Raw genomic sequence first — 27,050 nt, 5'->3', positions numbered from 1 at the left:
GATGAGTGTGGTGTGGTGAACACAGACTTTCAACGCTGACGCATTGAAGAGTGGTAACAAAAAGTGAGCAACATGACCTGCAGCAGTGAGCATGTGGAGACTAATGATGGTAGGACCTACGCCGTACACCGACCTGCACCGTACTCTGACTGGAATGGCATGGCAACTTTTAGTTTGTAACATTTTTATAATTGCTGTTTCAATAAAAAATCTGGGCAGCTTGCACTAGTTGTGGAAAGCTGGACAAGTGGCGGAGCTTGTGGCTGACCTAGATTATTGCCATGGTCTTAATTAGCATGATCCTAATTAGCACAGTATTAATTAGCATGCCCTTAATTAGCAAGATTCTCTTTCTTTTTTTGCCTGTTTCTTCCCCTCTGTTAATTTTTTTCTCTCTGTTTTATTCTCTCCTTTCTCTTCTGTTTATCTGTTCTGTGCTTCTCTTTTTTCTTCAGAAGACACACACATTGAAGAAACGCCTACAATGCAGATACATCATAACCTCAACGTCTGTGCTGGCCACAGGCCTTATCTGCAAAATCAGGCAATACAGAAAAATGTACTGTAACTATCCTCATTTCCAGAATGTACGTCGCCAAGAGCAAACCGTCTTTATTTATAGTCACTTCTAAGAGGACAAAGAAAGCTTGCGCTGGCTGTGTTACTGCATTTCACGCGCTAGGCACAGCATAGTTTTCTGGTCATGCGAGACGGTCGAACGAAAATTTTAAACAGTTTCGCTGTTAAAAAAAGAAATACCAAGGACACTGTAGCTTCTGGTATATTGCCTATTTAGAACCTATTTCATAATGATCCCCTCTTTGCAAAACTATAGCACCATGTCTCACTTCCCAGAGCTACCTTGCCTTGCTCGGGAGCCGGCAATTGCCATACCATGGAGGTGCAGCACCAATCGTGTTCACATGAGCACAAGTGGTGCATCCAAAATTGCAGTCACGACTAGTTGACTACTGCACTGTAGGAACAGCTTCCTACTATGTTACCGTCACATGCACAGCGATGTTCTCCATGCGTCCAGAGTGCTGCCATCTTCGACAAAGGCACAGATTGCCTCTCTTCCCACATGTTTCCAGGTAATAATGCAGATAAACATCATCTTTGAAGTAACAACGTAATAAGCCGGGCCAGTTGATACTATGCACTCATAAAGTGAAAGACCTGCAGTAGACGAAAACAAGACGATTATGGGACAAGCTGGGTTCCATCTTCAGACCAATGCAGATGCGCCTGTGTTGTCCAGTCGAAGGCTCCAGCAGGCCGAACATGGCAGCGACTTCTATAGGTGGGCTTTCGTGCCCTAAAACGGTGAGATGTTAAACGAGCCTTGCAGCAAACAAGGACACTGGAACTTGAACTGGATGCTTGTTTGCTGGGGGGTTTGACACTATGAATTTGCCCACGGTAGAAGAAATCTGATCCGCTGGATTTTCCTTTATGCTGTCAACTCTCTAATCTGGGGCACAGTTCTCGTGGGCGCCCCCCCCCCCCCCGTACTAGTGTGAAGGGGCTGTGGGTTTGCAGAAAGAATCTGCGATGACGCAGAGTGTTTTCGAGTTCACACCTAGCTAAGCTGCTATGCAGCACTGGGTTGCCTTGCAGCATCCAGCATGCTGTTTCCTGAATCTGGCAGGAACGTGATCCTGCCGAGAAGACCCCGCCGAAAGCCCTGAATGAGGTTAACCGCCGCTGCCTCCTGGTTGGGGCGCAGGCTCCATCCTGGAATGAGAAGCGACTTGGCTTATTTTCTCGACCCACCTTGCAATCTCTGGCCAGTTATCACTGTTGCCATCTGATCGATACCTCAGCGTGACACAAAAATACATTTGAAGTTAAAAACTTAGTAACTTTCGAATAACCAGTGGAGTTTGCCATCAGAAGGATCGAAACTTGGTCAATAAGAGCTCCAATGTCACAGTAAGGTCAGACAGGTCACGGAAAGGTCGGCTACTGTCACAGCCAAGGTCGTGATGGAGTACAATACCGTCAAACTTTCGTCAAAGCGGCTACTTGTTTGCTACTTCGTGATATGAATTTCAATTGAAGTCGCTCAAAGACATGGCGCAGAGCATAGATGGAAAGCTTTGGCAGTATTTGTCTACATCCTCTACTGCCTTAGTAAGAGGTGATGTGTCAGTGTGACAACTGTTTTTCGTGCATTGGAGTGCCACCATGAATAAGTTTAGTTGAACCTTGTACTTTGCTTCAAAATGGTGAAAGTCATCGAGAAAGCAAGAATGGAGATTCGACGGGGACAGAGGAGGCACATTTACACTGCTGCTCTGTTAAGTGCTAGTTAGTTAAATACTAGATTAAACTTGCTCCGTTATGAGACGCTGCACTTCTGTTAAAACAATGGGCAAACATGCGCATATACAGGCAATCTCATGCACAGACAGACATGTGCGATATCCATATACGCAATGCAGTCTGCACATGTACCACAAATAGGGCACTGCCCCACAGGGTGAACACCGACAAAACAAGCAGCACATTTGCAGATGCGGTGAATTGTCTACACTAAGAGTCATCTCCGCTAAAAGTTTTTCGCACACCAAACTTCACGTATAATCACAAAAAAATGAAGTGGCACGTTTGTCTCCACGTACCTTCGTAGGTGCGCACTTTGTTTACAGCACGCATGTTGAGTGCCGTCTTGTACAGGACGAGTCGGATGTCTTCGCACGGTTCATCTAGCCCCAAGTAGTCGACGTAACTGCAACAGTAGAAAAATAGCCAAATAACGTCACAGGCTACTTTCTTATCCTACACAGAGTGGCTAGACAAGTGTAGTTGTTGATATGTTTCTTTTTTTCCCTTAAGAAATAAAGCATTCTACTACCTGCCTGGATAGAGCTATTTTTGAAGACGATGACATCACAGACCTTTTTGTGGTGTCGCGCATTTCACGTTACTAATCTTGGAGTCTATATTGACTCCCAAAGAGTTTTGGTTTCTTGTGGTATGTCACGGAGCGCCGCACAACGGTCATCACCTGTGACCCATTTTTACACGCACTCTCTGAATAAAGAGAGTCCCCCATTCTCGGCATGGTCTGACGTGCTCAACGAGTGCTCCGGCACTACGTGCCTTTGTCTCCACCGGACGGTGTATCCGGCCGGCGATACAACACTTTTCGCCCATTTTCATTAATGGGTACAAAGATGTCCGAAAATATTTGACTCAGCTTCGACAACAAAATTTGCCGGTGTGTATGAGGAAACAGCTAACACAAACACCGTTTTTCACACCTTTGTACCAGGCACAGGCACAAACTCTACATATACTAGTGGGTGCAGAAATCTGACAAGCAAGCCTCAGAATGCATCCTGAGGCTGTAGAGATATTTAACTTTCAATCAAATCCCGTGGTCTGTATACTTTTGTATTTGACTACTTGTTAAAAACATTTTCCATTGAAAGATGGACAGGCGTCCGGCCTTGTCCGCGCGCCTCTCCGCTCTCACTCCCTCTCCCATAGCAACAGCTGCGGGCGCGCGCGCTTATCCTCGCCCCTAGCAACCGGAGCAGGCGGTGCGGGCGGAGTAGCGGAGAGTGAGCGGAGAGGAGGAGCGCGCTCTGGCGTGTGAGGGCGCTCACATCGCGGGAGCTCGGCGGAGCTCCCGCGTCTGTGGAGAGAGTGTAGGAGAGGGTAGGTGCAGTGCTTCGCCGCTCCTTCTCTCGCCGTTCGCGCTCTCTCCTCCCTGCGCCACCGCCTCAATGCAGTGCGTTTGCAACGCATTTGTAGCGTTTGAAAAGGTATAGCCCTTGTTAGAGTGTACTAGAACTGTACCCTTGTGAAAGTGTCTTATCGGACTTAGCTCTAACGTGTTCTTGCGGTTCGAAAATGCCCGGCGGTGCGAAAAAGTTCCGATCGAAGTGTATCGGCATGTGGTCTAGCAACTATGGCCCGAAGGTCGAGCATAAAAAGAGCATGCGATAATAAACAGGCGGTATTTTGCCGTGTCAGCCTCCCGCCCTCTGTCGTCAGTCGAAACGTGGTGTCAGAAGTGGGATCGCCGTAGATAGGCGGTGCGCGCGCAGTTGCGCAGTGTTCTCGTCGACCAGCGTCGCCCGAGCTGCCGAGATGGAAACACTTCCGCCCCCCGACCGACTCGTCCTCTCGGAAAACGCCGCCGAAAATTGGAAAAGGTTCAAGCAGCGCATCCAGCTGTACTTCAAGGCGACGGACAAGGACAGTAAGCCGAGTGCGGAAAAAGCTGCTGTATTCCTACACGTAGCTGGCCAGGAGGCCATAGAAGTGTACAACACATTTCAGCTGGCTCAAGCAGAACAAGAGGACTACGATGTCATCGTCAAGAAATTTGAGGAGTACTGCACGCCACAGTGCAATGAAACGTATGAAAGGTATGTTTTTCGTTCCCACCTGCAGCAAAAAGACGAAACATTCCAACAGTTCCTCAGAGACGTACAAATAGCAGCGCAGACGTGCAACTTTGGAGACCTGAGGGATTCAATGGTGCGTGACCAACTCGTTTGCGGCACGAAAGATAAAAAACTCAGGTCCCGCCTCCTAAGGGAAAAAGATTTGAGCCTCTCCAAGACTATAGATTTTTGCAAAGCCGCTGAGCTTGCAGCCAACCAAGAACAACTCTGGGACAAGGAAGAACGCACAGCGGAGACCTGTGTCGTGGAGAAACGCAACAGAATTGAAGCTCGAAAACAGTCGACCCGTCCGTGCACCTACTGCAGCAGGTTCCACCCACCTAAGTAGTGTCCAGCGTGGAAAAGGACGTGCACGAAAACTGTGACATTCAAAGTCGACACTGGTGCGCAGGCAAACTTGCTGCCTCATTCTCTTTTCGTAAAGCTAAAAACAACTGCGAAAGTGCGCCCAAGCAAGACAACGCTGACAAGCTACGAAGGAAAGGTGATCGAGCATTTCGGCACAGCATCGTTGCCACTACGGCTGGGCGACAAGGAGCAGCAGATTACGTTCTTTATAGTCAAGAAAGGCAAGCAAGCATTGTTGGGACTGTCAACCTGCGAGTGGTTCGGCCTAGTGAAACGCGCCCACGCCATCTCAAGTCAGCCAAGTCTGGGAGAGCAGAAACAGAAGAATTTCCGCAGTTGTTCAAAGGACTCGGCTGTGTCAAACGACCTTACCGGATCACAATGAAAGACGGTGCCAAGCCGGTAGCGTGCCTCACGCGAGGCAGGTCCCTTTGCGCGAGGAACTGGAGCGCATGGAGGCCGAAGGCATCATCGTGAAGATGGAGGAACCGGCAGAGTGGATGAGTCCGCTGGTCATTGTTGAAAAGAAGGGCGGAGGAATTCGAATCTGCATGGATCCGCGGCACATAAACGAAAACATTAAACGCGAGCGGTACGAGCTTCCGAGAAGGGAAGACATCGAGGCAGAGTTAGCGGGAGCCAGATGGTTCAGCAAGCTGGACGCAAATCGAGGGTTTTATCAAATACCGTTGGACGACGCATCGTCAAGAATTTGCACGTTCAGTACACCGCACGGGCGGTACAGATTTTTGAGACTACCATTTGGTCTAAGTTCTGCTTCGGAAATATTTCAAAGAGAAATCAGCGCCGCATTAGACAGAATTCCTGGTGTACGAGTCTACATAGACGATGTGCTAGTGTGGGGAACCACGAAGGAAGAGCACGACAAGCGTTTGAGGGCAGCACTGGCAGCGATAAGTTAAGCCGGTTTCACGCTTAACGCGGAGAAATGCATATTTGGCTCGCAAGAAATCAAATTTCTTGGAGACATAATCTCAAGTGAAGGAATCAAACCGGACGAAGAACTCGTGCAATGTGTCGCCAGTATGCCAACACCCGCATCAAAGCAGGAAGTAAGAAGAATGTTAGGCGCAGTAAATTACTTCGGGAAGTACATCCCTTGTTTGTCTGAAAAAACTGAGGCGCTGCGCAGTCTAATGCGTGAAAGTGTGCGTTTTCAATGGAGCGACATTCACTAGAGAGAGTGGGAAAGTATTCGCACGTTGCTAACATCAGCACCCGCCCTTGCAGTCTTCGACCCACACAAAGAAATCAAGATTAGCACCGATGCCTCCAGGAATGCGCTGGGAGCAGCGCTGATGCAACTTCACGATAAGGGCTGGCGGCCAGTAGCGTATGCGTCGCGTGCGCTCACGGACAACGAATGTAGATACGCCCAGATAGAAAAGGAGGCGCTGGGAATCACGTTTGGGTGCGAGAAATTTGGCGAGTTCATAATTGGCACAAAGATAGCAGTAGAGACTGACCATCAGCCTCTATTAGCGATCGCGAAAAAGGAACTCTGTGAAATGCCTCCTCGTCTGCAGCGATTTTTCTTGCGTCTAATGCGTTTTGAACTTACCTTGCAGTTTGTCCCAGGAAAGAAACTACTGTTGGCCGATGCACTCTCTCGGATCCCTGCTCAAGACAACATGCGGACAAAGGAAGATGAGGACGTCAGCGTACACGCCGCCCAAGTCCTGGCAAGCCTCGTGAGTGACAAGATGAAAATGAAGCTGCAGGCAGAGACGCAACGAGACGAAGAGCTGAGGCAAGTCATAACGGGCCTAGAACAGGGTGAAGTGATTGGTCCATTCGCCACTGTGAAATCGGAGCTGTCATATGTGGAGGGAATATTAATGAAGGGTTGCAAAGTGGTTGTTCCAAGGCAACTGCGCAGGGAGATGCTGGAACGCCTGCACGAGGGGCATCTCGGCCTCAGCAAAACGAAAGCAAGAGCACGGCTTCTAATGTATTGGCCGGGCATGCAGAAGCAGATTGAAGAGTTACGTGCAAAGTGCGGCACGTGCTGCCAGTTTGCTTATCGCCAACCATCTGAGCCGGTAATCAGCAGCCCTGCCCCAAGCTTTCCGTGGGAAAGGGTCGGAATAGATCTGTGCGAACACTCGGGGGTTTCGTACTTGGTAGCGTACGATGCATATTCGAATTACCCGGAAGTGGAGCGCCTGGTGCAGACGTCGAGTGAAAGCGTCATCCGAAAACTTGAAATGATGTTTGCAAGGCACGGCATCCCGCTGGAGATACACACCGACGGGGGTCCGCAATTCACCTCCAGTGCTTTTCGTAATTTTGCGCAAGTGTGCGACTTCTCCCATAGGATTTCCAGTACCAGGTTCCCGAGAGCGAATGGTCTGGCCGAAAAAGGGGTGCAGGTGGTCAAACGCCTCCTGAAGAAAACGAAGCACGCCAGGGAGGCGTTCTGGGTGGCCCTCCTGAACTATCGTCTGTCGCCCCTGGAGGGCGGCCAGAGCCCGGCTGAGATGCTGATGGGGAGGCGACTCCGCGGACGCCTACCAGATTTCGCTGTTCAACCGGCAGCAGAGGTGCAGAAGCACATGCAAAAACCCAGAGCTGGCACCTCGCTCCCAGTCTTGGACAGGGGAGACACCGTGCGCATTTTGGATGACTCCGGGTGGACAGTTAAAGCCACCATTCAGGACCGCGTCGATCCCAGGTCTTACATGCTCCGGACCGAGGAGGGGCGCACCCTAAGACGAAACAGGCAGCACATTCGCAAAACAAATGAAAGATTCATGCTGCGTGACATGGAAGAAGAATATGAAGGCAACGGCCTAGCGCGGGATGCAGGGAAACCACAGCCAGCAGAAGACTCCTCAACCAAGCAGTGTCGTCCAGCGAGGCTCAACCAGAGAAAGCATGGGTGACCGTCTAGAGATGACGCCAGCTGCCGAAGCTGCCACGTCAGCAACCGCTGTTCACCATAGCACCCGAGCAAGCTGAAAACCAGGCCAACAACCGAGGAGCAGCTGAGACGTGCAATGATACAGGACAGCGTATTAGAAAATCGGCTCGCAACAAACGCCCGCCAGTGAGGCTTTCATACGCAAAGGACTTTCAACAAATTGTGTAGCTGTTGTGTTTTTTTTCGTTTTTTTTCTTTCTCTCTTGCTGTTTGCTGTTCATTTGCTGTGTGATGTTTTGTTGTTTATTTTTGCCCTAAGGAGGGATGATGTGTCGGCATGTGGTCTAGCAACTATGACCCGAAGGTCGAGCATAAAAAGAGCATGCGATAATAAACAGGCGGTCTTTTGCCGTGTCAGCCTCCCGCCCTCTGTCGTCAGTCGAAACACGAAGCATCGTTTTGGCCGTTCACGGAAGAAAGACAGGGGCAGAAAGCCCAATGGTACTGCCACCGCTGCCTGATAACGCCGTCGTCGCCGGCAGTGACTATTCCGACCCTCGTGAAAATAGCACTTCGTTATTCTGACGCGGGTCAGAATAAGCAAACGCTATTTTCACGCAACTTGGCTTGGATCTGTGAAAGATTGTGGCTTTTTGCCTAAACTTTACGACGACGATTCAGGCAACCTACAATAGGCATGTTTTATTTTTTATTTTTTGTGTGTGTTTTATCGACTGCACACTTACGTCGATGTTCGTGTGCTCAGAGAACACCCATACACTTGTGTGCTTGTTGAGGAGTGAATAATGGGATCGTTGGTCTTTGAATGCGTGTGTTATCGGCTGCACACTTACGTAATTTGTGCTCGGTATGGATTTTGTGTGGTGCCTTTGTGTGGTGCGTGTGCGGTGGTCGATTTGTGGCCATCCGTTCGTTGTACTGGTTGTACCAGTTATACTGTGCGCGTTTCAAGGAAAGTACGTTTTTCACTTGCATGACCATGCAAAGAGTTCGGCAAACTGCGCGATTTTGTCGGCTCAGCGAAGCTGCTTTTCCGTCTCGATTGAGGAATACATTTCGATCGCGATTGAGCGCGAGTACCTTAATCGCGATTGCCTTATGCGGAAGGGAGTCCATTGCGGTCACGAAATTCCATCCGATCGAAAGTGCGGCAAGTTTGGCAGGTTGGTAAAGATGCATGACTTCGGAATGAGTAGCGCATAAACAACGGAGGCAAAGAAGACGTAGACAGAACAAGCGCTGAACTTCAACCCATGTTCATTTGGGAACATACATGAATATATACTAACCCTAATCACGAAGATCTCACGCATCGCGCTTATAAATGACAGTTCTAAAAAACCCTTTGCTCTATCAAGAAAGAAACTGACCCTACCAAGTAAGGACCCCGCATGCGTCGCCTGCAATGATACCCAAACATGCAGTATCGAAAAATACACAACAATAACTCTGTCATAAAGAAAACCATCAAAATGAAACCATGCACGCATTGCAATTACAAAGTGCAACATTAGGCAGGTATGTTAAGGAATGACAATTATTTATCAAAGAGGTCTGCAGACACACGGAGCCTTGCATCTGGATAATGCAAGCCTCAGTTATTTGTTGAGTTACTTGTACCCTGTGACGGAATAAAACAGAGGCTAGTTCAAACAGCGGCTTGCATCCACAGTGACTGCACTGCAAGGTCAAATTTGATGTCGGAGCACATTTCAAAGAGGTGCGGTGTTTGCCAGACGAATTTTCATACTGTGGCCAGTCTGGCCTACGTAAACTTTTCACAAGAAAAGAGAATCGGTTATACTACCCCCTTAACGTACGGCACAAATCAAAGGCCGTGTTTCACGGTGCATTCCCCTCTTGCTTTTCTTTTTTGTCAATACTGAAGTCTTGCACAAATCCCCTTTAGCTTATTCTTGGTGGAAAAAATCACATTCACATTATAGCAGTCACCACTCGTAGTGATGGGACACACCATGAACTAGGGCATCACTCAAAGTGGCCTACTTTCTTCACTTCTTTCTGGCGGCACCAACTTGCCTGTGCCATTTGCCATTTTGTATAAACTGTGAAAAACAGGGGACCAAGTACTGAACCCTGCGGTACTCTTGTACTAATATGCTGAGGGCATGACATGTTGTTTATATGTACGATTTGATTTCGATTACCAAAATAACTGGGAAAAAAATCAAGTTCACTGTTGCGAAACCCATAAGCACAACTTATTGAGTGAGGTGCCATGATCGACGGTGTGGAAAGCCTTTTTTAAATCAAGAAAAATAACTGACACTAGTTGGTTATTATGAAGAGCGGTGTTTATTGTCTGTGTTAATGAATGTCTGCACTGGCCCGGCCTTTGCAGGACTAAACTTTGTGATTGTGGCCCCCTAGCTCAGGCGAGTTTGAGACTCCTGGTTTGCTTCTAATGGTGGGCTTTCTTATAAAGTTGCTTGCAAGATAGTGCTGTGGTGTGCATTTCTTCTTGTGTTCTCGTTTTTTCGTGCTGTCCATTTTAACATGTATAAAATGCATCCATGTGCAGACTTAAAACTGCTCAGCATGACAGTTGATAAGCAGCACAGGTGACACGAGGACAAGCGCAGACTTCGAACTGAAATTTAACGCAGCACAATATATAGCCTACACCCAAGATAAGAACAACATGCTTATGCTAGAAACAAATAACATGAAGTGAAGGATGACAGTGCAGTGTAACTATAAAAAAACAACTAAGGCAGAATATCACATGACAATGAATCCAGGTAAGCGAGTTCTTTATCAGATAGGAATATTGAAGGTTTACTGGCACAGCCTCCTTTAGCTATTCTTACAACGTCAATGCTATCATGAAGGTGAGCTGCAAGAGCTTGTTTTCTTAAACAGAGACTGGCAACTACATTCTGAACAATGAGAAGCCAAAGAACCATCCCTATCTACGTTTTTTACTTTTTGAAAATGTTTCTGTAATGGTATATTTAGGCATCTACCTCTTTGACCAACATAGCTGTGTTCACAGGACAAGGACACGCTGTAAACGACGCCTATTACGCAGTCAACAAACTTTTTACGGTGCATAACTTGGCAATGGCTCGAAGGTCCTTCTACGGCTCTAGTTCGAACACATAACTGAGATTGCTTATTCGGTGCTTTGGTCAAACAGGCAGGTTCCTAAGCATACGATTACAGTGGCAAAAAGTAAAAAATGTGGGTAGCAACATTATGGATAGAGACGTTTTTATGGCTTATCATTATTAGAAATATGGTTGCCAACCTCTGTTCGAGAAAACTCGAGTTCTTGTGGCTCACCCTCGTGATGGCACCAGCAACCTTCCTTATTCTTATCTGATAAAGAACTGGCTTATCTGGATTCATTAGCATGTGCTGTACCGCCTTTGTTGTTTTTTTTACGGTCTCACTGTGCTTTCATGTGGCTCTAGAAATGCCGCTCTTCGAGCTTTCGCTGTGGCTGTGCTGCGCTTTCCGCGCAGGCCTGGCGTTTTTTTTTTTTTTTTTTAGCATAAGCATGTTTTAATCTTGGGTGTAGGCAATATATTTAAAAGTTGTGATAAATTTCAGTTGGATGTCAGCGCTAGTCATCGCCTCACCTGCGTTGCTGTGTCTACTTTCGCGCAGAGCAGTTTTAAGTATGGAATACCAACTAGCCCGCTACCGCACATTGCTCCGTGCGTAGAACCCGTGGGGTGCGAGCCGCATGCTCTTACGAGCAACGTGATGGTGACGAAGTCGAACGTTTTGTCACATAGAACTATCGATCGTGTAGCCGTGGATGCGAATAGTGAAGTGAGGCTTGCGCATGCGGTGACCAATACGGGTGTCACATCGGCACTTTCTATTGAAATCGAAATTCTGGACAGTGATTGACTCGCCTCCGCATCTAGCGCAAATAAGTAAATCGCGATTAGGAAACTTGGACTGGATCGACATCGAAATTACATCGTGTGATGCCCGTACTATGAAATCGAGGCTGGTCAGTGGCTTTTCTGAACGACGAAGTGGTTCAGTACCGTGCATTTAACAGCTAAGCCACGGCGAGTTCGATGCCATTACGCCTATAAAATTAAGCTTTCGACGAATATGCGCAAAAGCACAACGCGAAGCAGGTTGCCGAGCGAGTAAGAACGGCCGTGCAAAGCACAAAACAAACTTCCCTAGAAATGTGCACAACTACGGACTACCACAATACTACCACCGTCCACGTACCGCACGAAAATAGACCAAATATGAATCGCAAAAGAACACCGAAACAGGTTCATGAGAGCCCTAGACATCGTACTGACCACGCAAGCTCAGGTGAACCACATACCGGTTGCAAACGCACTGATGCGAACACAATCCAACTATTCACGTTCAAAAAGCACACTGGCAAACGACGAGCACAATCACAGCGTCCGCGCCTACCACACAAACACCGCGCCGATCACAAATACGCAAGAAAACATGCCCAAGTGCCCACAGGTTGCCTGAACCGGCAATGTAAACTTTCAACGAAAAGCCACAATATTTCACAAATCCAAGCCAAGTTGCGTGAAAATAGCGTTTCCTTATTTTGACCCGGGTCAGAATAACGAAGCGCTATTTTCACGAGGGTCGCAGTAGGGCCGGCCGTCGTCGCCGAAGAGGATTCCTCGTGCTTGCGCGGCGTGGATGTTGTGAACACAGAAGTGCGCGAGACGGCTTCCCCGGACAGCGTGCGCCCTCTGGACCATGACCGCGCCGATGTTATCGACAACGGAGGAGTGCGCGTGGGCACGCGCCTCCCTGACAGCGCACGCGATGTCGACTGCGGCCGTGTGAGGGTAGGAGGGGGAGGAGAGGTTGAGGAAAGGAAAAGGCGCAACTTCTGGAACCCTAATTGGGAGTAAGGCTCAGCGGTAGACGCCGATGTGGTCGGTGCCAGTGAAGTGCGCGAGGCGCGTGCCCGCGAGACGGCCACACTTTAGGGTCTTTCGTCGGTGTCCGCGATAGCACGGAAGATTGAGCGCTTTGCAGAGGCAAGCGGTGCGGCAACGCCACCAGTGTTAGATGAGCCTCCTCCTTTCATGATTGTAAATACGGAGTCATAGGCGGAGAGTTTTCATTTTGCCGGAGGGGGCGGGGGCCCGACTTGCTCTTCCACATTTCTCTCTCTCTCTCCATATATATATATATATATATATATATATAGAGAGAGAGAGAGAGAGAGAGAGAGAGAGGAGTCCAACTTCCAAATTAAAGAATTTAATGTAACTTTAGTCTCTTAGGTGCCCGCGATATCATAATGAAGATCTGTAAGTGGAAGACCCTAGATTTATTTTTCAATTTACACAAAGACATCGATCCACATCGTAACATCTTGGCTTGAAGCGAAATTTTCGTTGACCCCGTCGCGTAAAATCGATTCACGCAATGCGTGGGGCTAGGCTTTACTTTGTTAAAACATGCGCCACACAGGAGACAGTAGGCTAACGCTATCACGGGAAGCTTTAATTATATATGCCAGTGAGTTCAATTCAAGATGGCCGAAAGTAATTCTGAGATGGTAGCAAATACCATTTGCTACCACTACACCTTGTGCGAAGCTGCGGTTATGTATCTGGACGAGTAATGGAGTTGCTCATTGGTGGCCGAACTTTTAGTAAAACCCTTTACTGATAAATCAAAGCTGCGTACAATCTTTTCTCGGCACTTTTATAAGCAGGCATGTCGAAGGGTACCAATATGTATAGGCAACCAAGATTTTATTGGCGAGTAAGTTTGTGCCAAAGTGCTCAGTGCCTGACTGAGATTGCTTTGTATTCTCAGTATCATTTTTGTGTTCTCAAAACCATTCACTACGGGGTGCAAGACAATTAGAGCGCAGCTCTTAGGCGTCCGTTCCTGCATTGAGCGGCATCGCCATTGGCGTCGGCGGCGTAACCGATAGCGCGAACGAGGACGAAAGAGAGCGAACGCGGAGTCTGTCGATAACACGAGATACTGGCCTCTAGCCTCGCTTTCTTCCTCTGTCGCGCGCGCTGGCCCCTTGGTCGGAGCTCGTGCGCATGCAGGGCTGGCACGTGCACTGCGGCTGGCTTCACTTGTCGTAACGGGGCTGTGGGCGTGTCACTTGGTTCGCGATAGCTGCAATGCTCGAGCGCTGGCAGTTCCTGTGGCAATATGTAACGAATGTTGCGTTGCTACAAGTGCAGATAGTCAAAACTTCAAACACAGCTGGCGTTGCCCGAACACGAGGCTGCGCTCAGCGAATTAGGCAGTATCGTAATCGCCGGCGAATTTTTTAATTTGTCATAGCTTAAGTCTTCGCTTCAGTTGTTCATCAGCACAACATATTCTGCACGTGAAAATCCGTTTGAGGGGCATTTTTCCATTGAATGTTTGACTTGTCACTGGCCCATGTGCCGAACTTTAAATGGCTGAAATGAAAAAGAAGCGGGCATAAACAGCCTCCTGTGAAATAGCTGCCAGGCAGGACGACCCGGGGACCTAAGCCAAGCTCTTAAAAAATACCCTGGGCCGGCGCCAGGGGGGGCTCTGCCCCCCCATGAGGCAGTCCGGGGGGGGCCCGAGCCCCCCAGCCCCCCCGTACTCTCCGCCTATGTACGGAGTGCAAGAACGCGCTTCTTCGATGTCTGCGATGCGAGATTTGCAACGGGCCAGCGCGAATAGACCGGATGGATGGATGGATGCTATGAGCGTCCCCTTTATAACGGGGCGGTGACATGTCTGCCACCAGGCTCGAAGGCGAAAAAAAGAAAGAAAGAAAAAAAAAACTTCCTTGTTTCATGTTGTCCTAATGCCTTATCTACATTGATTAAATCTACGTTATTATACCAAAAAATATAAATTCACGGTCCATCTCTCTGCCTCTTAAGGCAGAATGACCCTTTTTTTTTTCCCCAGTTATTTATTTTTGTACTTTATCTCTACTTTTCTGCCACCAATACTCTAACCGTCTCTTACTTATTTCTATCGCGGACGTGTTCAGCTTTCCATTGTTGTCCCTAAAACCCAAGGCTTCATGTAGACTCGTGCCCACACGTATACCTGGGTGAATATCGCCACATTCAATCAGTACATGTTCCATCGTTTCCTTAGTTCCCCCGCAGCATGTACATTGTTCTTCTTCGTTACTGAATTTCGCTTTATAACTACGCGTTCTAAGGCAGCCCGACCTTGCTTCAAACAGTAAAGCGCTTCCCCTTGAATTATCATAAAACCTTTCCCTCCTTATTTCGTTTTTTCCTTTTCGGTAGTTACTCAGAGCCGGCTTCTTTTCCATCGCTGTCATCCAATAAGTCCTCTCCGCCTCTCTGACCTTCCGCTTAATGCTCCTTGTTGCCATATCGCCCGCACTGCCAGCCGTATATTTACTGGTGAGCCTCCTAGTTCTTTTTCTCCACTGCGTGTCAACGCCTTTTCTATACAAATACCTGAAAACCTTCTCTGCCCATCTACTCTCCTTCATTTTCCTCAGCCTCTCTTCGAATCTCATTTTGCTCTGCGCTTCCCTCACTTCAAAGCCTGTCCATCCCATATCACCCCTTACCGCCTCATTTGTCGTCTTCCCGTGCGCGCCCAACGCGAGGCGGCCCACCGTCCTTTGATTTACATCCATTCCTGATTGCACCTCTGACTTCATGCACACCACTGAGTTCCCAAATGTAAGCCCCGGAACCATCACACCCTTCCACAGCCCTCGAAGCACCTCGTACCTATTGTATCCCCATAAAGCTCTGTGCTTCATAATTGCAGCATTCCTCTTTCCCTTTGCTACCGATGCTTTCTCCTGTACTTCCATATATCTATCCCCCTCATTTACCCATACTCCGAGGTACTTGTACTCGCTTACCCTCGGTATTTTTTGGCCCTGTATTAAGACCGTATGGTCTCCGTGATCATTGAATACCATCAATCCACATTTTGTTGCACTAAATCCTAGTCCTAGAGCCTCACACTCCCTTCCGCATATATCTGCCAGTCGCTGTATATCATCTTGACTGTCCGCAAATAAGATAATATCATCAGCATAAAATAGACCAGGAAGCTTCTGCTCAACCATCTCTCCGACCTGTTTGTGTGACAAATTAAATCCAATGTTGCTACCTTCTAGCGCTTTTTCCATCCTCGCCATGTACAGCATGAATAACAGCGGGGACAGAGGGCATCCCTGTCTCAGCCCCTTGCTAATTTCAACGCTGTCCTTGCCACTTATTCCTTCCCATTCTATACAAACTGTATTTTCTTTTCGGAATTCAGCGCCACCTGTTGAGAAGGACGGGAACTGAGACGGCCGCCATTAGATGGGCGAACTTGCTCTGGGCGCCAGACGCAGCGAACAGCGAACGGCTTCCCGCAAAATCCTGTCGTTTGTGAATTTTGTGACATGCCTGTACATTGCTGCGTGCCGCTTTGCAAACAGCGAGGAGTATTACACGATGACGGCTCCAAGGCAAGTCTGTGTTTATATGTTTTGCTTGCTTTCTATGTGTTGCTTTTGTTAGCGCGCGTCCTTACGTCGCTTTTATCGACTTGCAGGTGTCGTTCTTCTCCTTCCCAAAGGACCCGCTTCTGAAGAAGAAATGGGTTGTGGCGATTAAACGCGACGAAGGACAGTTCTTTGCCGTGACGAAGCACACAAAAGTGTGCTCGACACATTTCACCGACGACAACTACTTGCCGAATGTAGCCGGCGGTCGGCGTTACCTCCGGGTTGACGCCGTACCGAGCGTATTTGCATTTGGAAAACCCAAGCGCCCTGCAAGAAGAAAGCCAAGAGACCGACAGCAGTGCGTCTCGAAAGCAAGACGGCTGCCCGCCATCGGTCAGGCTGGCAGCTCCGAGCTTGCGTCGCAACCGACGCTTTCTCCCGGTGGTGATGTCGCCGCGTCGCGGGACTGCGACAGAGGCTATGGACACCGCCGAGTGCAGTGGTAGTGCTTCAGCGCCAACCAGTGCGACGGACCTTCAAGAGCGCCACGAAGTGTATGAATGCACATGTGCAGCCACAGTGGTGAATCTGGAGGTACAGCTATCTGAGCACCAAACACGCATACACCAACTGGAAAGCGACCTAGAAGGTAGGACTGAAGAGCTAAAGTCTGCGAGTGCTAGTGCTGCGAGAGTGCCCGAGCTCGAGATGCAGCTCTCTCAGCTTCAAGCCCGCGTGCAACAACTGGAGAGCGACTTGAAAGCTAGAACCAATGAGGTGCAGTCAACAAAAGATATGCTTTATAAAGCTCAAAGAAAGTGCGAAATAGTAAGCATGGAAAACGAAAAGCTTGATCAGCAGAAAAGCAGGAGATTTTCAATCGAATGCTTCAAGGACAGCCCTGAGGACGTTAGTTTCTACACTGGGCTTCCTAACTTTGAATCATTCATGAGCTTTCTCCGTTTGATAAACCCCGGTGAAAATGCAGAAAATGTAAAAGTATGGTCTAGGAGCTACTCAGGTAGACCAAGTAATGCAGGAAGGCCGCACATGTTGACAGCGGAGGACCAGCTTTTTCTTGTTCTTGTGAGGCTGCGCCTCGGGCTCTTCGAAAGGGACCTAGCATACAGGTTCAGGGTGTCCGTTGCTACAGTTTCGAGAATATGTACCACATGGATCAGCTTCATTTATTTGCAAGTTGGCCAGATGGACCTATGGGTGAGCAGAGAGGAGGTCGACAGAACTATGCCAGCCATTTTTAAAGAGCGATACCCAACAACAAGGGCCATCATCGATGCAACAGAGCTGAGATGCGAAGTTCCAAGCGCCCTGGTCCTTCAGTCAGCTACATACTCAACCTACAAGTCACATAATACAATGAAGGGTTTGGTTGTCATAGCACCTGATGGAGCGATCACGTTTTTGTCGAAGCTATTTACAGGGTCAGTGTCGGACAAAGAGCTTGTCGAAAAAAGTGGTTTTTGAAACCTAGAGTTTCAGCCTGGCGACTCGGTAATGGCCGACAAGGGCTTCAAGATACAGGACCTACTCAGCGCAAAAGGAGTTGCTTTGAACATTCCCCCTTTCCTGCGGAGGCAGCACCTGACCGAAGAAGAAGTTAGAGCAACAGAGGAAATTGCAAGCCTCAGAATACATGTCGAGCGTCGCATTCAACGAATTAAGGCATTTCATATTTTCGATAGGCCTATTCCACTGTCTATTGCACCAATTATCAGTGAAATTTGGGCATTATGTGCATTCTTAAGCAGTTTCCAAAGTCCTTTAATAGCAACGTAGGGTCTGCAGTAGCAACAGTCTTGCTCAGGCTTGGAAACACCCATTACAAGTGTCCCCCCTTGAGATTTCTTTCAAACGCCATACATTTGAGTGGCTTGACAGCACATTCAACATATTTTGTTAGTGCCTTTTTATCTTGTAGAGTATAGGCCTGTGTTCGATACCCCTCAGCTGTTCAAGACTATAATCGCAACTGCTGCTCGACTGCTTTCGGAGAAGACTCACTCGAGCAATGCGATTACACGAGCTGGGAAACCATGCTTGTTTTTCTTTAAATATTATTTCAAAGCACGATTTTAATTTTTACATAAATAAAAAGAAAATTGCCGCCATGGCAAGATTTGTCTCTCCTTGAGATTTTTCTGGATGTGTGCCACTGGCAGTGACAGCCAAGATGGCACGGTCAAAGCCACGACTTCAAACACTTTAGTTGCAAGAAAAGAACACAAGGCAGCAACTTTATTGACACATAAACCGGAATTGATTAGGTTATTTTACAAGTTCAAGAATTATCCTGTGCATTGCACGACGTTTTTGCCAGGTACGGCAGAAGCGTCGAGAAATAAAAGCTGTCTAATTTATTTTTGCATTTCTGCCACTCAGATTCGTTGAATCGAATTCTTTCGACAACAAGAAATTGCGGAGCATACACAACGAAGTCACCCCAAGTCAACCCTGTAATGGCCATCTGCCCAATGACCTGATAAAAGTAATAATGGGTGCGGTTCAGCCTGTAGGTGCCACGATTGTCCTTCACAAGGCATGATCCTTGAGTACATGGGGCTTTAAGATCTTTCATCGAGTAGGGGCACTTAATTTCCACGATGCCATGAGGTTCCTCTTCCTCTGGGTCCCATACCACACGATCAGGAGAGGCACCAAGCCACGGACATCCTGGGTCCACGACAAGGCCGCAGTGAAAGGTCTGAATGTTGTGCCTGATGGTGCGCAGCGTTCTTTCGTACTGCTGTACTGCCACGGCTTCACTTGAAACTCCATACCTGAAAGAGCAATATTTTGCAGGCGTGTATACATATGTTAAATATAGCATGCAAAGCTACTCCCATTTTTAAGGTTTTTTGAGCACTGCGTGATTAGTTGATAACGTTGTACCTGTGCAATTTATTTCTTTATTAAAAATACATTGCAGGCCTAACAGGGCATTGGGTAAGGGAAGCATCAAAAGATTATGTACATGGCTATGCACAACTTAAACAATAAAATAAATAAATAATCGATCATTATACAATGTAGAACAGTCACAAAAAGAAAATGCAATAGAAACTAAATACAGAAGATGAAACATGTGAGGTAGTGACTATACAACAGGCTACAAAAAATAAATAGAAGTTCTAAAAAAGGCATGAAGTTACACAAGTCATAAAAACCAAAAGCACCACTCAAGATTATACATTAAAAATGAAGTGCATGTGTCTAGTCAATGAATATCACCAATAAAATGAAACAAGAAAGCACTGATAGTTAAATACATATACACCAAACTAGATGCGAAAAAGTTCATTCTGGAAACGTGTGTTGAGGTCATACGGTTCTGGAAATGTGTGTTGAGGACACGGTCGTACACGTAGGTTGCGTCATCTATGTGCATTCTGGTAAAAGTAATAGTCGGTGCAGTTCAGCCTGTATGCATTCATTAGTGCAAATAACTTACAGCCACTGAGGTTTACTGGAAGTAACGCTCACTATAGCAGGTGTAAACATAGTTCTTAGGAAGTTACCTCGCCTGTACACTTTGTATTCTTGTGCTATATTTTCTTGCTTTGTTACAAACCAACTTTGTCAAAAAATGTTCAACCCATACTTACTGTATGGCCCTTACCCTTGACAGATCTCTCTCAGTGGTGAGGTTTTGTAGGCCTTTTTCGGTCCACTTTTCACGTGTTACAGCAACACCAAAGTTAGATGCAGTCAAGCGGTTTTTGCGAGCAGCCCTCCACGTTGTGCTTTGGCTCTGTTGACGAGAGGTCTGCTCAAGTTTGCGAGCTTCATCGACAGACATCATGAGAGCCTGCATATGAGAGTGCAGCATATGTTGGGGTTAACACAGCAAAAGCAGATATAATCACATGTAACATATTTTTGTAGAATATTATTATTGATTGGTTGCTAAACAGAACAAAAGGAGTTGTAGAAATCGGTTGGTTAGTGCAAGTTATGTTTATAGGACATGGAAAGAGTACAAAATGAAAAAACAGGTTCTACTTGGAAGTTGTGCACAATGTTCTTGCGTTTTGCGTGCGTCATTCCATGCTACATGTATACTATGCATTGACCCTGCTGGCAGGAGGTCGGTTCAAGCTTCTGAGCTTAAACCGACACCAAAGCCTGCATATAAGGGTCCAGAACGTTATCATTAACACGCAGGTACAACATACTTTTTATATATTACTGTTTCGTTACAAACGGAGTAAAATGGGTTACGAATGAGTGGAAGTGAGTTAGTGAACACAAGTTATGGTGTAGCGGATGGCTAGAGAATGGTACGTGCTATTTAGGAGGAAGACATACAGAAGTGAAAGTCGTTCACAACATTATCGTGCTTTCTGTGCTTCGGCCCATGCTACATGCCAGCAGGCTAGTTACATGCATGTGCTTGCCTCAAATACAGCTTGCTGCCTTGGTGGTAGGCCCACACATGACACAACAGGGTGTACAGTTTTTGAAAAAAGTGCTGGCTGCATGGGTGTCAACTTCGTAGCTGACCCCACTTGAATTTCTGGGCACAAGTATGTGTTGAAGTCATGTGGCACAAGTGGTTTCTGACTCCACAAAAGGCTGCCTTCACATGTTTCGCCAAACAAACTGTCTGCTTTTTTCGGTGCTGCAGACATCCAGTGCCCCAGAAGTGAGCTTTTAGTATGCGCAGCCATCTCTGTTGCAAACTGCATGGCAGCTTTTTGAACGTCTGCTATGCTCCTCGGCCTTTTTCTGGCTTCATAAAGACGCGACTGGAGAGGGTAAGACACACCGTCTGGCTTTGCGGCTCTCCAATCAACGTCGTCAACGCTGGAAGCCGGTATTTTTTGCCCCCGGGGCCGCCTCCACATTTGTGGCAGTTCCGTGCACGACATTTCCGGCGGAGCCTCTTCATAGCCATTTTCATTAAGGAGCACAAGGACTTTCAACAGTCCCATTGCATGGTGACATGCTCCATTCTCTCTGGCGGCGCATTCGCATGCACAATCTTGCACATAACCATCGTGCGTCAGTACGGCGGACACGGCGTATGGTGTTGCTGTCTTTTTCTGGCTCCTGTAGCACTTCGCGCGTACGTGCACAAGCGTGGAACCACTGCATCGAAGTAAAAAGGGCGAGCTAAATGCATTACAGATGTCGCATCGAGATATACTTTATGCATGGCAGGTTACTTCGTGCGCACGTGCTAGTCAGCCTGCGCTCCTTATGAACGGCCGCTGTAACGTTTAACAACACCACCAGTAAACAAGCGAAAAGAAAAGGACAGCGAGTGTACTTACTGCGTTGTGACTGCACGTGTTTCTATGGTCGAGCACTGAACATAGCTTTCTGCGACGAACTTGTGGCTCCGCAGTTCGTTGCGGTTTGCGGCGCTTCTCGATGTTCGGTAGGTCTCTATTTTGCCTATATCAAGGCTTTTTGGCATGATGGTGAGGCTCTTGGTCTACAACATGATGCCGCTGCTCCTCAACTCACAGAAAAAACATAAACCGTCACCCAAGTCCAACCACGCACTTCAACAGAACACCTACACCGCTGGGACGCACCGTACACTGCCGTACATTCTGCCCAACTAATGGCGGGCAGCGTATAGAGTGATAAGTAGCAGAGCAAAAGTGCCTCTTGAATCAGTGTTGCCAGACTGAATTAGGAAAGGGGTCTATTGTGAGGGGCGATTACGGCCTCTCAGTGAAGCTCACTGTCGTGTGCGAAAATTGCGGAGGCATCGGCGCCGAATGGAGCTCGCCTCGAACTAATGGCACGAAGACGTGCAACACATTCGAAATCAATATCCTGGCTACGCAGGCGATGGTTTCAACGGGAATCGGCCAGACAACGATGAATGGCGTATTTGCGGCGATGGGATTGTCCCACCGCACTTTTCAGAGGCATCTAAAGCAAACTTTGGCACCTGCATGCAGCCACGCAAGCAGTCGAGGTGGCAATGAGCCAAGGTGCAGGGAAAGTGGTCTCGTTGTACGAGGACTTATGTTTCGGCCATAGAGGAAACATAGCAGTCTCCTATGACGGTACGTGGATGACCCGCGGCCACTCCCCCCACGTAGGCGTCGGTGCAGTGATAGAACTATTCACAGGATACGTGTTGGACTATGTTGTGCTCTCAAACTTTTGTTTAGGATGTGAAGTTGGGCCAAAGCCCGATTTCTGAGGGCTACGCCGAGTGGAAAGCAACGCACCAGTGCCAGAAGAATACTGACAGCAAAGCTAGTCACATGGAAGTAGAAGCTGGGCTCCTCCTTTTTCAAAGGTCATTAGATCGACATGGACTGAGATATACAACCATCTTATGCGACGGTGACAGCCGCAAATTTAGTGCTGTCAAGGAAGCAAAAGTGTACGGCTTTGTTGATGTCGAAAAACAGGACTGCGTTAACCATGTCCAAAAGCGCATGGGGACGGCACTAAGAAATTTAGTGCAGAAATAAAAAGGAGAGGGCAAGCAAAGCCTCGGTGAGAGAGGCCAGCTGACAAATGAGCTCATCACTACTCAGCATGTGTTACGGCTGGACACTAAAATCCAATGATGGTGATGTGGACGCTATGCAAAAGGCAGTAATGGCAACCTACAAGCACGTCACATCCACTGACAAATGTTCAGACCACAGTTTGTTTCCAGCTGGTGCTGATTCATGGTGTCACCACAATGCTGCGAAAACAAAAAGTGATCCGGAACCCCGGCACCGCTACAACTTGCCTAAGGAGGTTGCCGAACCAATGCGGCCAGTATATACTCGACTGTCCGAAAAGACCCTGCTCCAAAGATGCCAGCTAGGCAAGACACAGAATTTGAATGAAAGCCTCCACTCTATGATTTGGAGTTTGGTGTCACAGGAGCAGCACGCTTCTGTTTTCGCTGTGCAAGCTGCTGTTGCAAAAGCTGTGCTACGCTTCAACACGGGTAATCTCAATGCATCTGCTGCTATGCTAGAGCAGCTGGACATAAATATATCCAGCAGTGCATCCCTGAGGGCTAGGGAGAAGGACTGTCGTCGGAGTGCAAGCTCCAACGAAAAGAGACAAGCGTCCCAGAGAGCGAGAAAGCTGTCTAAGAAGAGGCATAAGGATGGGATGCATCCAGATTATGCCCCTAGTGCATTTTCATAAGATTTTTTTGGTATTCTTCCAATAACAATGTTTTGAAACGTTTTTCCTCGTTTTCTCACAACAGCGATTTTGACACGTTTGCCATGTTGGAGGGAAAATTACTTCTGTTATATTTGAGCTATCAGCATAATTCTTTTTTCGCCAGAAAGATAAATGCATGCAGTAAGCAAGATGCCTAATTTCAAGGCAATATACGTCTCAAAAAATTTTAATTGGGTCGCATGCATGACATGTGAAGGTGGCTTTCTTTCTGTGAACATCGATGACTTTTTAACTCTGGCTCAAATTGGCCTAAAAATGATTTATAGCATCTTGCACTCCTTAAACTTTCTACATTGTTTCAATACTGTAACCACTGCTTTGGGGTTTTCGGCTTGGATGCTAATTTTCCTGGAAACAAAGGTCCCGGGCACACAGTTATTGCAGCGTATCTTGATAACTACTTGCCCTATCACAAAAGTAATTACATTTTTAGAATCTTCACATCGAAATACACAAAGTGTGAAAATCATATATATTCATAAATAAAAAAGTTGCCTTTCAAGTGTAGCCTCCCCCCAGGAGCATCAGGTGGAACACGTGTCATGCTATTTTTTGGTATGCCTAATTTCTGTTTCAATCCCGTATAATTCACGTCATTACGTAGTCACATATAAATACGTCATATGTTCAATAAAATTATGCTTATTTTCGTGTTACGCTGTGCAGGGTGTATGAAGAAAAGAAAGGCGTTTGTCCTGGGTTCGATCCCCGGATCAGGACGAATTTTTCGGCAACGAAGAAGAAGCTTTCTTTCTGAGAAATCCGTATGGATATCCTTGTGGCTTCGTGCTACGAATGGGTGGTTGTCACTATCCCTTTGTTAACCCTTCCGCCACCTCACAGAATACGGCTGGACTGACTTGCAATAAAGGGTGTATGAAGCAGCATTTTACCACTTGGCTATGCACTCACAGTGGACTCCCGGACGCGAGAATTGCTCAGACGACTATACTGCACTGGTGCTTTGAAGAATACTTTCGATTATGCAACGTCACAAACACACCAAAGCTGTGCCACTTTAACACCAGCCACATCAAGCACACGATGGTGTTGCTTTGGCAAATCAGTCAAAGTTTTGTTTGGACAAGCCATCCGTCCAACACTGTTAGCCGTACCAGCCTCAGTGGACCTATCTTTCTCGACGCGTGATGCCGCATTCCACGCAGCATGAGCACGGAACCGCCCCGATGCCACGCCCCCCTGCTCCCTTCTTCCTCTGCTCCAACCAATAAGCAGTGGAACACCATCACTACTTCAGCAGCATACGAGTGTTCACCGCCCACCATGGTGGGTAACGGTGTTCAACTGCTGACCTTAAGGTCGCGGGAATGAATCCAGACAGCGGCGGCCGTATTTCGATTGAGGCGAAATGCTAGAGGCCTGCTTACTTAGATTAAGGTGCACGTTAAAGAACCCCAGATGGTCAAAATTTCCGGAGCCCTGCACTACAGCATCGCTCATAACCATGTCGCGGGTTGTGACCTAAGAGGTATTCAGACGGGGGAGAAATGCTCGGGGGATAAAGGTGGAGCCTAGTGACGTCAGCTCGCGAGGAGAAGTCTCCACAAATGCACCCCACTCACACGGACGAGGCGAACGGAGATGGAGACCAGTATTACTAGACTACTCTGGTGGCTTGCACCACCCGTTTGACCAGCTGCTCACGACGAGCTGCAGAGGACCATGCGGCTGCAGACTGTACACCCGCTGCCGCTCTCTGCAGGAGCAAGTGCAACAATGTGGCCAAACAAGAGCCCGAAATTCCGCCATATCCCCCCCCGCCGGGGGATCGTTCGTCCTTTCGGGGAAGAGGTCCCCGTCTCCCCCGAGGAGGCGCGGAGGGGTCACGCCCGCTCGCTAATTCGTGACGTCGCGATCACGTGATCCGCAATCCCTTCGTCTCCCCCGAGCATTTCTCCCCCGTCTGAATATACCTTTTATAGCCCCAACGATTATTATTAATATTAACAAGTGTTCCCCCTCCCCTTCGCAACACCAATGCAGAGGAGGGCTTTCCGGCACATCCCATTTGCAAGTCATTGCTACCCAGAATGCTTCCACACTAGGGGAGTACTGACACGATATCAGGTTTTTCATTTTGTATCGTTAAATGAAGGTGAAGAACTTAAAAATCATGAAAGAAAGAAAAAAGTCACAGTTTCGCCGCAACGGCGAAGCAATGATTGCGATAGAAATAAATTGTAACGCGAAGAACGGAAAGCAGCTCGAAATTGCCCAGCGCGTCGCTCGAGCCCAAAGGACGCACGAAAAGAACGCACACAGGACGAGCGCGTACAAATGCGTCACAGCTCGACACTTGAAGCGCACTGCTCAAACATAAAGCAGGACGCACGAAACAAACGAACAGGTACACACAAGACGAGCGCGAACTAATTGTCACAGTTGTTACTTATTTCTGTTTGAACAGCGCGCTCCTTTCGCAAACGCGGCCGCTGCAGCGAGCGAAGCGAAGCACCCTACCGGCCGCCCCTTCTTTCCTTGAGATAAGCGCACGAAAGCGACGACGCCCTGTAGAGCGAACAGCAACGGACGGCGTTCGCAGGGGCGGGGCGACAATCTTTAAAGCGCGCAACACGCGCGCACGTCGCGCCATCTATGTGGCCACTACGAAAGCATGCTGAATTACATGGTGTATATAAATTGCTCGCCGTTAGCAGGCTGAGAGACGGTGCTGTCGTGGCCTGACGTCTAACGCGGTGGGCTGCAAAGCGAGAAGTCGCCCATTCGATTCCGCGCGTCGGAAAGAATATCTTAATTATTTTTCTTTGTGGCCTTTCTATATATATATACATACTTATACATATACGGTGAATGACGGGGACGGACATTTTCCAGCCGAGACTGTCCATATAATTGCTAACGCAATAAAACCTGTGAAACCACCGCGACGTGCCGTTCCCATGTAATCACCTTCTGAATGAAAAAGTCAGGGCACTGTAAAACCTCCGAAAAAGAAAACCAAAAGTGGCTGTAGAAAAACCTTTATACTAGATTATTTAATGTGCTCTGAAGCTTGGCAGTATCTTTTGATGGTTTTCAAGTCCTGGACCTCGACCTATGCTGAAGGTGATTATGATTGAAAAAAAGAAAGAAACGTGCCAGTGCGCCTTGAAAACCAGGTGCTGCTAAATATGAGCAGACACAAAGAATGTGCTGCAGTTTATGTTGCATGTGCGCACAGTTCAGGAGGAGGCTGTTTGGGCATGGCCTAATAAACAGCTGCGCCAGTACCACATAGCCTTTCAGTGTCTTTTCGTACCCTACTCAAACGATAACAGGAAACGGTATCAACCCAGCTGCCAGCTTACCGCACAGTGCCAACTGCAGCGCAGTTTGGGGGTCATTAGTGGCAGGACTCAAAATGCCAGGCGTGTCCAGCAGATACATCAGTGGGTCCTCGCTGATCTGCATGCGTGTGGTGATTTCGCGTCAATCATACAGTCAAGTGACCACCAGATAAGAGGCTGCACTGAAAGCATAGAGAATGCTGCCACTACGTTAATAAAACGTAACGTAATGAAATGGTACGTAATGGGATCCTAGTTTGTTTTTATATTTTAAAAACTACATAATATACTAGAAAAATAGCTGGATACTATTTGACATCAGCACACAAGTATACATAAACTAAGCAAGTTTAATCAAAATCGATAAAGAATTTTTAAAAAATGAGAAATCTCACAGGGTCCATTATGCATTCACCTAAGACGACTCGAAGACGAAAGCCTTCTTGTTCTTTTTC

General features: G+C 47.7%; 1 protein-coding gene across 1 annotated transcript; it reads right to left on the bottom strand.

Moving 5' to 3' along the window:
* Positions 1 to 788: 788 nt before the first annotated feature.
* On the bottom strand, positions 789 to 26,741 carry LOC125759948 (mitochondrial ribosome-associated GTPase 1-like). Its single transcript, XM_049419477.1, has 5 exons — positions 26,617 to 26,741; positions 6,355 to 6,410; positions 5,189 to 5,319; positions 2,628 to 2,734; positions 789 to 1,737 (listed from the first exon to the last, which is right to left on the bottom strand). The coding sequence occupies exons 1-5, from the start codon at positions 26,717 to 26,719 to the stop codon at positions 1,595 to 1,597; spliced, it is 540 nt and encodes a 179-aa protein (XP_049275434.1). The 5' UTR covers positions 26,720 to 26,741; the 3' UTR covers positions 789 to 1,594.
* Between the last annotated feature and the right edge of the window lie 309 nt (positions 26,742 to 27,050).

This window comes from Rhipicephalus sanguineus, chromosome 9 (genome assembly GCF_013339695.2).
Source record: "Rhipicephalus sanguineus isolate Rsan-2018 chromosome 9, BIME_Rsan_1.4, whole genome shotgun sequence".
Classification (NCBI taxonomy): Eukaryota; Metazoa; Arthropoda; class Arachnida; order Ixodida; family Ixodidae; genus Rhipicephalus; species Rhipicephalus sanguineus.
The sequence above is the reverse complement of the archived record's forward strand: the minus strand, read 5'-3'. Positions and strand labels throughout refer to the sequence as shown.